The sequence below is a fragment of the Podarcis raffonei genome, chromosome 6 (genome assembly GCF_027172205.1).
Source record: "Podarcis raffonei isolate rPodRaf1 chromosome 6, rPodRaf1.pri, whole genome shotgun sequence".
Classification (NCBI taxonomy): Eukaryota; Metazoa; Chordata; class Lepidosauria; order Squamata; family Lacertidae; genus Podarcis; species Podarcis raffonei.
Genome location: NC_070607.1, coordinates 57846272 through 57858701, shown reverse-complemented (window position 1 = coordinate 57858701; position 12430 = coordinate 57846272). Strand labels below are relative to the sequence as shown.

Below are 12430 nucleotides of genomic sequence, written 5' to 3'. Positions count from 1 at the left end.
GGAATATAAACTGAGGCACAGTGCTCATTGCTGCTGCAAGCTTAACGCAAACATTTCCCTTTAGTGATCATGAGCTGCTGTTCAGAGTTTTGACCTGGCATGTGATTTGAACTTGGTACCATTTTGCTCCCCTAAATCAGGGGTGGGGAACCTGTGGCCTTCCCAATGTTGTGAGACTCCCATGAACCTCGGCCTTGTAGCCAGTGGCCCAGGGTTGATGGGAGCTTGAGTCCAAACAACTTCTGGAGGACCACAGGTTCCCAATCCCTGTCCTTAAATGAGCAGCACTTTGCCCATAGCTATAGTGGCAACCATAATGCAGAAAAGGGCTTTCTGGAAGAGCACATTTTTCCTCCGGGATTCCTCCCCTATTCCAAGGATGTATTGCTTTGGCAGCCCATAAAGAAGAAATGAAGAGAGCAAAAACCAGGGCAGCGGCAGCTTCCACTGCCAGAGCTTGCAATCCTCCAGTGTAGTTTCTGGGACAGTGCAAAATTGGGTGAGCTTGAAAAGGACATGCAGAAAGCCCTGTTCCCTGTTGCTGGCTGTCGTTTCTTTCAATGCTGTATTTTCCTCACTCCTTCTTGCTTCTCTCTTTTGTTTGGTTATTTCACTGCGGGGGCGGATCCATGTGGTGGGGGCAGAAACCACTGTGAGTGGGACTCTGCCAAGTGAAACTGCCAACTTCCATTTGCTCCATGCCAAGGTTCTTGACCCTGCCTGACACCTTTCACCTATGAGAGCAACCAGTAATTCCTGGACTGGATTAAGGTGCCCTGCGGAACAGATTCTAGTTGCACGGACTGTTGCACGCAGCTTCTCCCCTCACTCCCCCTGCCTTCTCACCAGCTATGCACACAAAGCGGATGCATGTGGCTGAACCAGGAGTGCACTGAGATGATCCTGGTATCACCGAGCACATCATGGACAGTCTCTCTCTAGCAGGTGCTCTGTCCCCATCTCCAGCTGCTTTGGGGGGGGGCAAATATCTGGTGGCAGGACTAGATGTGGAATGCGGGCGCAGGATAGCTCCTTTGAATGAGCAGTGCTAGCAGTCTGGACTCTTTGGCGATCGCTCGTTGCTGAGCAAGATTGTCTACCATGAACACAGTCTTAGTAGTGTGTCCATAGGTGACTGTGAAGGCCAATTCTGGACCCACATGTCCTTCCACAGTGGGAGTGGGGACATAGGTTTCTGGGTGGGAGTTGATCACGTTGAGGATTTGCCAAATGTGCCTTCCTCTTAGCTCGTTTCTTCCCTTCGTCCTGAGTCCGTGCTTCTTCAAAGTCCCCGATGCCTTTGGTAAAGGCTGTTCTCCAATTGGAGCGCTCCAGCAATCTGGACACATATCTGTTAATTACAGACACAGAGCTCAGGCTGCCCAGGCCTGATAGTAAAGCTTCTGTGTATTTAGAAAGAGACAAATTGTTTCCAAAACAGATCAAAATAATTTCTGTCTATATCTGAGAAGTAGTTTACCTGGGTCAAAAGCACACTGTTGGTGTCACGCTTGCAGAGAATAATGCACAGGAGCACCATTTTTGTAAGGGTCCCTTGGTATGGTGCTCCTAACTTTCTTGCCAGGTGAAGAAGCTGTAGGGAGAAACTGTAGCTATGCTTGCTGTCTCGGGTGATAGCTCAGTCATAGAGCATCTGCTTTGCATGCAGAATGTCCTAGATTCAATCCCTGACATCTCCAGGTTGATCTGTGAGGGACCATGTCTGAAATCCTGGAGAGACATTTCCAGTTAGCATAGATGGACTAATGGTCTGGCTTGGTATATGGCAGCTTCCTGTATGCCTGTAGCTAGAATAGGTAGACCATCCCCAGCTTTTCCAATGGACATCCACGTAGAGGCTGGGTAGAGATTGAGTAAAAGCCAATTTGCATGACCCAAAGTGATGCCCCAGGAATGTAGACTGAGTAAATCTGTGCAGAGTTTGCTGTGTGCAGAATCCGCTGTTTGTTTCAGCACGCTGCCAGCTTTCAGCTTAGCCAGTTTTTGCTGCACAGTTGTGAAGCCGTTGAAAGGGTTGCTGAGCTTTTGGAAGAGGCCATATGCGTGGAGCCAATAGCACAATCCCTTCTTCCCCTGCAGAACTCTGAATGGATGTGCTGAGCCCACGTTCTCAACATGCCATTTTTGGCATAAAGACTGTAGAGCAGTCACTGTGGACGAGAGAATTTCCACCTAATCCTAGGCTTTCAAAGCCAGGTGCCTTGCTGGGAAAAATGTGGGAGTGCTAACTGCGGGGACAAACCTATTGGTAGCAAACTTTGCCTCTGCAGCAGGAGTGAATTAACAATTCTTATAGGCCTATGCCACCAATAAAACAGATTATGATGATGGCTTAATGGGTATTACGGGTGCTACATTGCAATGAAAAGTGAGCCCTGTTTGGAGCAAATGTGTGTGGGCTTCAAGTCAGAGGGGGCTTGTGCACCAGCTCCGTTTCAGACCTTCCCATGTTGGCAGGAGGACTATAGCTCAGTGACAGAGCATCTGCTTTGCATGTAGAAGGTCTCAGGTTCAGTCCCCAGTATTTTCAGGTAGGACTGTCTGAAACCCTGCAGAGCTGCTGCCAGTCAGTGCAGATAGAACAGAGGGCTTATCCACACTTACCTTTTGCCAGGCACAGGTGCTCACTTTAGCACTCCATGGCCCAGCATTTTGCTATTTTTGTCTCAAACTTTCCCCTTGAAACCCTGCTCCTTAAAACTGAATCAGAGCAAACACCAATTCGGGTTTTCTGCGGATCGACGTTTTCTCTGACTGAACTTTTTGAGGAGCAGGTTTTTGCAGGGGAAGTTCTGGAGCAGGAACGAAAAGGCGCTGGGACACAGAGCTTTAAATCGTGGAGCGTGCCTGGAAAGAGCAGAGGAAAGGTGTGTATAAGCCCTGTGCTAGATGGACCTGCAGCCTGACTCAGCAGAAGGCAGCTTCCTCATCTGGAAGGTCTGAAGAGGAACTCTGAGTGCGTTCAGTTGAACATGCTGAGGATCCTCTTTCACGCTGCATGTGGGAAGGTCTGCAGTGAAGCCGGCGCATGTGGGACTGTTGGAGTGAGGCTTGTGTGTGTGCATGCCCCACCCCACCTTTAGCCCACAAGCGTTCAACCCAGATACCCTCAAAGGGCTACATTCCTTACTGTTGGGGGAGAGCATTAATATATTTTACCAGCTTGGTGGCCTACTCCAGTGGCCTGGAGGAAGGTAGCATGGCCCTCTTGTTAATCCACACCTGTCCAGCAGAAGGCGACACATGGGTTGGGGACAGAGCACTGACTATATGAGAAACTGCCAGGATCTCCCATTGAGAGTCCCTCTAAGGCAGCCTTCCCCAACTGGCTGCCCTTGCAGATGTGGATTACAACTCCCCTTTGTTGCAGTCTGAAACATCTGGAGGACACCTGACAGGGGAAAGCTCCTCTAGGGAATATGTCCTGGGCTAAAAGGACCGCTGAGCAGCCATCACTCACCCCACCCACCTACCTGGAAAAAAATGCTTGTGAGGCTGACTGTTCCCTTTCCTGTCTGGGGAGCTCTATGCCTCTCTCGAGCTAAGTTGCACCTAACTGCTTTTGCTTCTTCTTTGTTTTTGTTTGTTTTTGTGTTTCCATTTTGCCGCATGCCTAATGGCTCCTGATAGGATGAACTTTTAGACCTTCAGTTGCAAAGAAACCTAGAGTATTTGGATCAGCAGGTAGGCCAAGCTGGCTGTCTCCCTCTCACTGCTCCCACCACATTTTTGCCTCTTGTCCTGCAACCCCCGCTGCCCCCTCCCCAGCCGTGCTGTCAGGTCAGTGTTGCCTTTCCCTCTCCCCTTTACCCTTCCTCCTCCCCAACATCTGTCCCTCTCCTTCTCTTGGCATTGCGGCAGCACTAGCGGGTCGATGTGGTTTGTTCCTTTCATCTTTCTTGTGGACAGTGACACACTTGTTTGTGTGTGTGTGTGTGTGTGTGTGTGTGTGTAGGGATGAATTGGGGAGGGACAGCTGCTTTGCTTGCTTGGACATATATGGATTCTGCTGCGCTGCAATTGCAGCCATTATTATTGCTGTATTTGGTGACTGTTGTTGGATTTCTGTGCAATGTTCCACACTAGTCTGCAGGATGTAAGCAGGATTTACGGCAGGAATCAACTCTGATGATAAGAGTGTAATCATGACCCTAGAACTCAGGGTGGCAAGCTGTGTGTGGGTTTGGTTTTTTTTAATGTGAACTGTATTTGAATTTAGTTTGCACTCTGCCCACTGATTCATTCCATCCCAAGCAGGGTTATTTTAAATACAACACTCAGCACTGTCACATCAGCACCCAATGCTCTCATGCAGTTGCTGGCAAGACCCGCTGGCACCAATGCCTCCTTTGTTCCCTCTCACTCTGGCCATCTTGCCTTCATGTTCCCCCAGCTGCTGGCTTATCTGGTGACAGTGGCTTGATCTGGGAAGTTGCCTGTGTGTGTGTGTGTAAATTTCCTACAGTGACATGGAGTGCCTGATGTAGCGTATGGCTCTAGGGCTTCATGGGAAATAAATGCAGCAGGTGGCTTTCATTCAAATATGGATCTTGTATCCAAAGAGCTAATGCATTTCATGTTGGTGGCAGAAGACTAAATATTTCTTTGTATTGGATAAATACTGAAGGAGTAACCTTAGAAAAATGGTATTGAAAATTATGCTTTGTGGCAGAATATTAAACTCACCCTTTGAAAGTAATGAGAAGCTGAGAAAATACAGAATATTTTTCTGTACTATCAGGTATGATTTTTATAAATGTGGATATGGGAAGATGAGTATCAATACAAAGAAATTAATAATGACAGAAACTTTGAAAAATGCCTGCATTACTGTTGAGCAGTAGATATTTCTCTTTGTATTTGGTTCATTGGTCATTGTTAAGTGTGCATTGTTAAGGTGTGCCACTGGATGACTGTGAAGCCACTCTGAGAACTGTAGATCCACAAGGGAAATTGGAGTCTCCTATGGGGGAAGTCATGACTGTTTAAAGTGACTGATGTGGCTTTAAGTGTGTAGTGCATATCGGGCCTTAGACTTTGCCTAAGCCATCTAAGTCAGACCATTACAACATATTGTGGCAGTAAACCCCATAGTTTAACTATGAGCTGTGTGAAGAAGTACTCCTGTATCTTCTAGCGTTCTGCTTCACTGACTGACCCCAGGTTCAAGAATGATGAGAAGGGCAGCAAAAAAAAGCCTTCTCTCTATCCACACTATTAAGTTTTATTCTCCTTTGTCATGTTCCCTCTTGCTCAATTTCCCCCCCCAAACTAAAAAATCCTCCAATTATGTGCTCTGCAGATGTTTTGGCTGGGGCTGAATGGGAGTTGTAGTCCAAACCAGCTGTTGAGAAGCAGGTTGGGGAAAGCTGGTATGTGACATTGCGTACAAACTCAGCTATCTGACTCATTTAACCTTATCCAACTTTTGGATAGTCAAAATTGGGTTACGGTTTGGGAAAGAACAGACCTGGGTGTTTTTAAAAAAAATAAAAATGAAATCATTCAGGTCAGGTACTTCATGTTTAAAAAACAGGGACAAAACAGATGGTTAATCTGAGGTATTGAATAACTAAGCATCAGATATCCAACATATATGTATTTTGTGTGTAAGAATGTTTAAGTATGTAAAGGTGTGCTAATCAGAAAGAATGGTTTAGTGTGCATATGAAATGCATGGGGCGGGGGCAGAAATCAATAATATAAAACCAGTTTTTACCGTAATGGTTTTGTTAAAAAACAACAAACCCATGAATATAAAGCAGCCCAGTATACTGTGATAATTCAAATACCAAGCAACTAACCCAAACAGCCTTCCCCACAAGCTTTGCCTTGAGCTGAAACAATCTTTCATGCACATTTTGTCATGTTAAGGGACACTTGCTGACCTACCCTTAGAGAAACAGGGAAAGATACCCCTTTTGGGAAAACATCAGCAGAGGAGATTAAGCTGGATTTTTATATATAAATGAAATCTCATTGCATGTGCTGATGGATGTCTGATGCTGGCCTGAAAAAGTCTGCATTTCAATAAGCAAGCCTGCTCCAGAGACAATCTCATTACAGCTTTGGAGTCAGTAAATCCCCCATCAGTAGAGTAATCATGAAGATGTGCTTGTGTCTGTGTTGGACTGAAGCCACTGAGGAGGAGGCGGCACTTAAAAGTGCTCTGGGTTGGGCAGCCGTTGTTGATAGTAGACTTTTCTCCCTATAAAAAATGATTCTTCAAGGCTTTCCATTTCTTTCTGTTCCCCTTCTGACCCACAGAGAAAGACTGATTTAAAGCAGCACAATGAAATGCAACCTTCAGAGCCCTATTTGTTTGTTATGCCCTGGTGCCTTCTGTTTGAAAGTGCATTTTGTGTGTGAGTGTGTGTTTATGTAGAGAGAGATATAGCACCATCAGCTTCACTTGACTAATGGAGAAGTATGTCAGCCAAATATTATCTGACTCTTGGGATTTTTGTTTAAGCAACTGTTTTATTATTATTACTCCATTCCATAAAACCTTATGGAGTTGGAAGGAATTGCAAGATCTCTCTCTCTCTCTCTCTCTCTCTCTCTCTCTCTCTCTCTCACACACACACACACACACACACACACACACACACACAAACACACACACACACACACACACACACACACACACACACACAGTAGTTTCAGGCACACATTGCTTCTCCCCCCTTCTTCCAGAATCAATCTGTGTAACCTAGGCTACAGTGTGCTCTGAGCATGAAGGGGATGCACAGTGGAAGGAACTCTTCAAATCAAACAGCTCCAGATGATTCAAGCAAACAAAGGCACGAAAACCAAACAAACCCTGGATCATTAGCTAGTGTGGAGTAGCCCTGGAGGGAGGGATTAATTATCAAGCCCAGATACGACAACCAGTGAGATTTTGTGCATGGACAAAATCTCAGGCGAAGGCCGGTCCATTGGATCAGCTGCCTCCTCCTTAGCTTGAGCATCACCAATTAGCTGGCTCTGCCTGCTGGTGGCTCTGGCTGCACCTACTGTTGGTCTCCTTGTCTTGGTCCCTACTAGTCCTAATGGGCACCAGCCTCCATTGGATAAAACCCATCCCTCCACTTCAAGTGTATCCTAATGAGGAAACTATGAATCCTCCTCTGCCAGTGCTAAAATCCTGAAAAAGGGAGCAAAGCAGATTCCCACCAGGAGCTAGAGGGGCTTATAGAGACTGGCTCAACTAGCCCTGCATTTCTGGGGAAGAGAGAAGAGGAGGGGCCTCTAGTCATCAAAGAAAGTTCTCCTGTTTAATAAGCAGAAGTAGCTGTTTGCTGAGTAAGCCCCCCACCCCCCGGGCTGGTGGTCTTTTTGTAGGTGCATCCTGCAAAGTGTTCTCAACACAATAATAGTGCATTAAAAGGTAAAGGGACCCCTGACCATTAGGTCCAGTCGTGACCGACTCTGGGGTTGCAGTGCTCATCTCACTTTGTTGGCCAAGGGAGCCGGCGTACAGCTTCCGGGTCATGTGGCCAGCATGACTAAGCCGCTTCTGGTGAACCAGAGCAGCGCATGGAAATGCCATTTACCTTCCCGCTGGAGCAGTACCTATTTGCACTTTTGATGTGCTTTCGAACTGCTAGGTTGGCAGGAGCAGGGACCGAGCAAAAGGAGCTCACCCCACCATGGGAATTTGAACCGCCGACCTTCTGATTGGCAAGTCCTAGGCTCTGGTCCAACACCTTAACCACCACGCCACACTGGCTCTCATTTGTGCTCTTAAGAGCACAAATCATCATGAATGTGCAGTATGTATGTCTGGCGGGACCTGAAGTGAGGTACTAAGCCTCACTGGGATTTCAAAGCAGGCAGAGGGAGGCCCAAACATATCTTCACTCAAAGTCTGCCTTTTGTATCAACAAGGTAAATCTTGTAAGTACAGCTCCACCCCATCCATCATCCTATTGTTAAAGGCTGAAACTGATACGACGTGGGAGATCCATGATCAGATTTCCTGATCTATATATAAAATATTTCCCTTTAAATCATTTGTGGGTGGTTGTTTGGTAGGAGCAGTAGTACTGAGGCAGGGGGTGTTTAAACTTTTGATCTAAATCCCCCCGCCAAGCTGTTATTATTATGTCCCAAAATACAGCTTTGGATGGGTGTGTGATTAGGGAAATTGCATGGGGGTTGGGGGGTTAGGATGAAACATTATTTCCCCAGCACTGCTACTCCCCTGTGATGTGAATGGGCTAAGCAGAGGGTGTTATATATGATACACCCGTGTGATATGCCTCTTTGGGAACTGTAGGGTGATGTTTTGCCCCAATCATTTCTTTTTAAAGTTTCATTGGCAAGCCCATTTGCATGGGAAAGGAGCAACTCCAGAAAAGTACATGGAGGATTTCCTCCAGATGCAGATGGTAGTTAGATGAGTGTTTGTGAGAGTGTATCAAAACCATGTTTTGTTTGGAACTATGAGGGAAGAAGGAGGAGGACTCGATTCTTCCTCCCTGCACCCCTATAGTGGTATTCAGGCTTCATTTCTTCATGATGCACCAAGTGCACATTAAATGCAGCCATGCAACTAGCATCACATCTTGTTTAGCCCAGTAATCACTCTGAACATTCATGTGCTTTTCAGTCCCGTCGACTTCCTTTGGGTGTGTCTTTGCCTTGTGACATCTGTTCTGAGGCACCGGTCTAGGTCTTTTCAGATTTATATGTTAGCGGTCACACGTGTTCAAGGCTGAGCTGCAGTGGCTGTGCCTCCGCTAGCATCTTGACGTTTTTCCTTCCTTGTCTGCCGCAGATGAGCGAGAGCGAGACTTTGATCAGTATGGTGAACAGAATGGTGGAGAGCTCTTCCCCTAGGGCTCAACTGTACATGCAAGTAAGACATCACAGCAGCTCTGCCATCAACCATGCCATTCCAGCTGCTTTTGCATGGCAGAACCATTCCCTAGTGTCACCCTTCTGCACCTCACATCCGCATCCATTTGTGAGATGCCCATTCAACATCTCATTCTACAAACGGCATTTATACATGGAGCCCAGTACGGCACCTGTGCCCCTGCCTGACAGTGATCCTAATTCCCTGAAGCATTTTAAGTCACTCAAAATCCACATCTTAACCCACAGGTTGGAGGCAGATGGGACCCTCAACATTTGTGGATCTTAATCTCAGCTGCATCAACAGCTCTGTGCCACCTTATGCCAACCTTTCTCTCTCTGTGTTCTCTGTAGATAAGATAATAAATGCATATATGGCTTAGGTTAAAACCTAAAACTTTCAGTTATGAACTGCTTGCCATGGCTTTTGGGGCTGGAGAAAAAAGCCTATCAATGGTTTGTGGGGGTGGGGGAAGACAAATTTTCCTCTTTCCTTTCTGGTATTACTTTTGCAAAATGTAGTGCGCCGCTAGAAAATGGTTGGGTATTAACATTAGCATATGTGAGCCAAGACGCTGAAGCAAACCCTGTTTTTAGTGCATTGGAATTTGTGAAGTGGGACACTTAAGTTTGCATTGGTATCTCTTGCTAAGGGTAGAGAGTCCTCTACCTTTTCCCCACACCCTTGCCCCAAAATAGTTTACTATAAAAACCTATGTGGATATGCTAGGATATAGAATAGGATCTATCTAGGCTCCTACCCAAGGAACATACCTGTGCATCAGATCTAGGGGGATGCTCCCTCCACAGTGGGAACGTCCACTGGGAAGCAGAATGATCAGCTTCTCTGCTTAATTTTATTAAAGGGTCATCAGTACCAAGCCCTGGAATTTAATTCAGAGCTTCAGAAACCACTTGTTGCAATTATTTGTATGTTTTAAACAGAGTTTATATATGTATATAGTTTTAATTCTATTAATTATCTAATTGTTTTTTAAATGATTGTTCCCCCCCTCTAACTTTTAGCAATTCTTGTTTTTATCTGTAAGCCACCTTGAGTCCTGTCAGGAATAAAGATAATGATAATAATAACAGCCAAAGCCTTCTATATCAAGTGCTAGGTGTGTCTATTTTTGAAGGATCTCCATGTTGGCAAGAGAAGATAATGTCTCTGAGCCATGTGGTGAGCGCCACTGGGACCAGTTCAATTGCATGTAGTCAGGATTATCAGTGTTCAGAAACTTCGTCTTCCTGGCAGGATTGGGATTCTTCATTTGTCCCGTTAAGCAATACAGTCGGTGATATCATCATAAAAGCTGCATTTCATTGCCGTTGCAACAAGCCAACCACCATCCATTTATATCTCTAAAGCTTCAGTCATCATTTGGTCACCTTTATCACCAAAATGTACTTTCTGATGCGTTTGCCACTCTTTATATTGTCCAGGCAGACCTGTAGCAGAACAGGCTAATGATCACTGGGTAGATGAGATCCTTGACTGAGTTTGGGGATGGGTTCAGCACTGCATTACCTGAATTTGAAAACAGAATGGCATGTTTGATGAGACATTGTACCTCCTATCTCCTGCTTTGTTCACAGCACTGTGCCAAATTGCCCCAGAGAGTAAGGATATTCTGACAGAAAAGTGCCACATAGCTAGAATTTGTCTAACTCCAGCTCCACCTGGGGGTGGTTTTCACCTCCTGAGAGAACGTTCTAACACAGTTTCACATCGGTGCCTCGTGAAGAGTAGTGACTTGCACTTCTTACACATAGGAGCCAACTCCAAGGGACCAAGGTCCCTTCGGCCCCTCACCCAATAATATTTTTTTTTACCCAATAAAATATTTGAGGGGTCCGCCCACCCCTCCAAGTTGATGGGCATTGCCATTCAAGTGGTGTGCGAGTGCCAAACCTGGTGATCAGTTAAGTGTGGCGGGGCTTACCCGCCTCTGCTCCCAATATTTTATTCAAGTTGGCGCTGCTGTCTTTCCATACTGATTATCAGGGTACATATAAATATGTGATTAGTACAGGTAAGGGATAGCTGGAACTGACATGAAATCTATGCTTTCCTTTGTTGTTTCATAGGATCTGTTTAGTCTTATCGTTCCTCTCAGGAAAATTGTGTCCCTACAGCATTGTGCCAAGTAATATAAAGCGGTCACTTACTGGGCAGAGCTTTAGCACCACCCAGGGCAAAACAGTGATCTTAAAATTATAAAATCAGGCACTGAAGATACTCAGATACAATTACCATTCTACTTTCTTGCAGGCTGTGTAGCCTAGCATAACCAAGCCCCTCCCTCTCTCACAGCTCTCTCTCTCGCGCTCTCGCTCTCTCTCTCTCTCTCTCACACACACACACCCCCCATATGGTCATGTGACATCTGGCAAATTAGATTCTGAACAGGCATCTTTCCATTGCTTTTAGCTACACACACAGAAAACAGCAACCACTTCCTACTTTATAGGGGAAAAGGTATGGCTAGTGATTTAATGAACTCAGCAGTTATGGCTCAATTATTATTTTTGAGGAGAACAATGCAATCCAAAACATTATCCATTACATTTCAAATAGGGCAGGATTTGAGTCAGCATTTAGATTTGATCCCATCTGGAATCAACAAGATTCACAAGGGGCCTCAGACAAAGATCTTTCCTGGTCCTATATGAGATACCACATATGAACCTGGGACCTTCTGTAGGCAAATCATAGAATCACGTGCCTTGCCACTGAGCTACAGCTCTTTTGCCTAACAATGAAGGTGATAACAGTGTTACAGGTGCTACTTAAATGGAGAATGACATCTGTAGCATGGTACATCATGCTCACAGAAGAGACTTTTCTCATATCACCACTCTCTGTGTTAGAGGAGTTCCTATTGATCATGTTCTGCCAACTAGCAGTTAAGAACTTATTTTCTCTTGATGTATTATTATAACATGGTAGCTTGCTTGATAATAATAATAAAACTTTGGTTCTGACGTGGTGCTTTTCTTCTGTGCTGGATTGCATCAATTCTAATCAGTGCCCTCCTGTGATACTCGTACACCCCTTCTGGGTAAGTACTGCTGGATATATCACGGTTCCAGAGGGAAATGATGCAAAGCTGAGTTTTGGTTTTATGAATTCACACCAAAAGCCAATGCTCTAAAACAGCCACCTTTGACCTGGCTTTCTCTCTGCGTTAGTTGTCCCGTCTGTAAAATAGTGGTTGCTCATAAGCAGGGGAGCTGGACATTGTGTGAAGAACCTCAAATCACAACACTACATGGCTGCATCTTATGAAATCTATTACCCTGGGCTCGTGCAGCTTTGAAATTCAAAGCAGGAAATAAACTGGGATTAAAACCAGAGGGTGGTGGCATCTGACTATAATTCTGGATCAATGCAAAGTCTCAAGTTGAAAACAATACAGGATCCTTCCGTGCTCTTCTTAAAATTTCTCTTTAATCCAGCCTCCCACTTATCCTGGCCTCTCTGTTTCCTGAGGACAGGACTCTGGTTACCTGTTCATCAGCCACCCTTTTATAGCAACATCCT

At 45.5% G+C, this 12430-nt stretch overlaps 1 protein-coding gene across 28 annotated transcripts in view; it reads left to right on the top strand.

The window, feature by feature from the left end:
* PLEKHA6 (pleckstrin homology domain containing A6) overlaps positions 1–12430 on the top strand; it is a 198062-nt gene that overhangs the window by 155289 nt on the left and 30343 nt on the right. For 16 of the 28 annotated variants that reach the window (XM_053393210.1, XM_053393216.1, XM_053393209.1 and 13 more), the window contains 2 exons: positions 3652–3705; positions 8804–8884. The exons of 8 other annotated variants lie outside the window; for them this stretch is intronic. In XM_053393210.1, the coding sequence (XP_053249185.1) occupies positions 3652–3705; positions 8804–8884 (135 nt within the window). The remainder of the gene's footprint in view (positions 1–3651; positions 3706–8803; positions 8885–12430) is intronic. 4 more of the 28 variants (XM_053393213.1, XM_053393211.1, XM_053393215.1 and 1 more) reach the window with 2 other exon arrangements.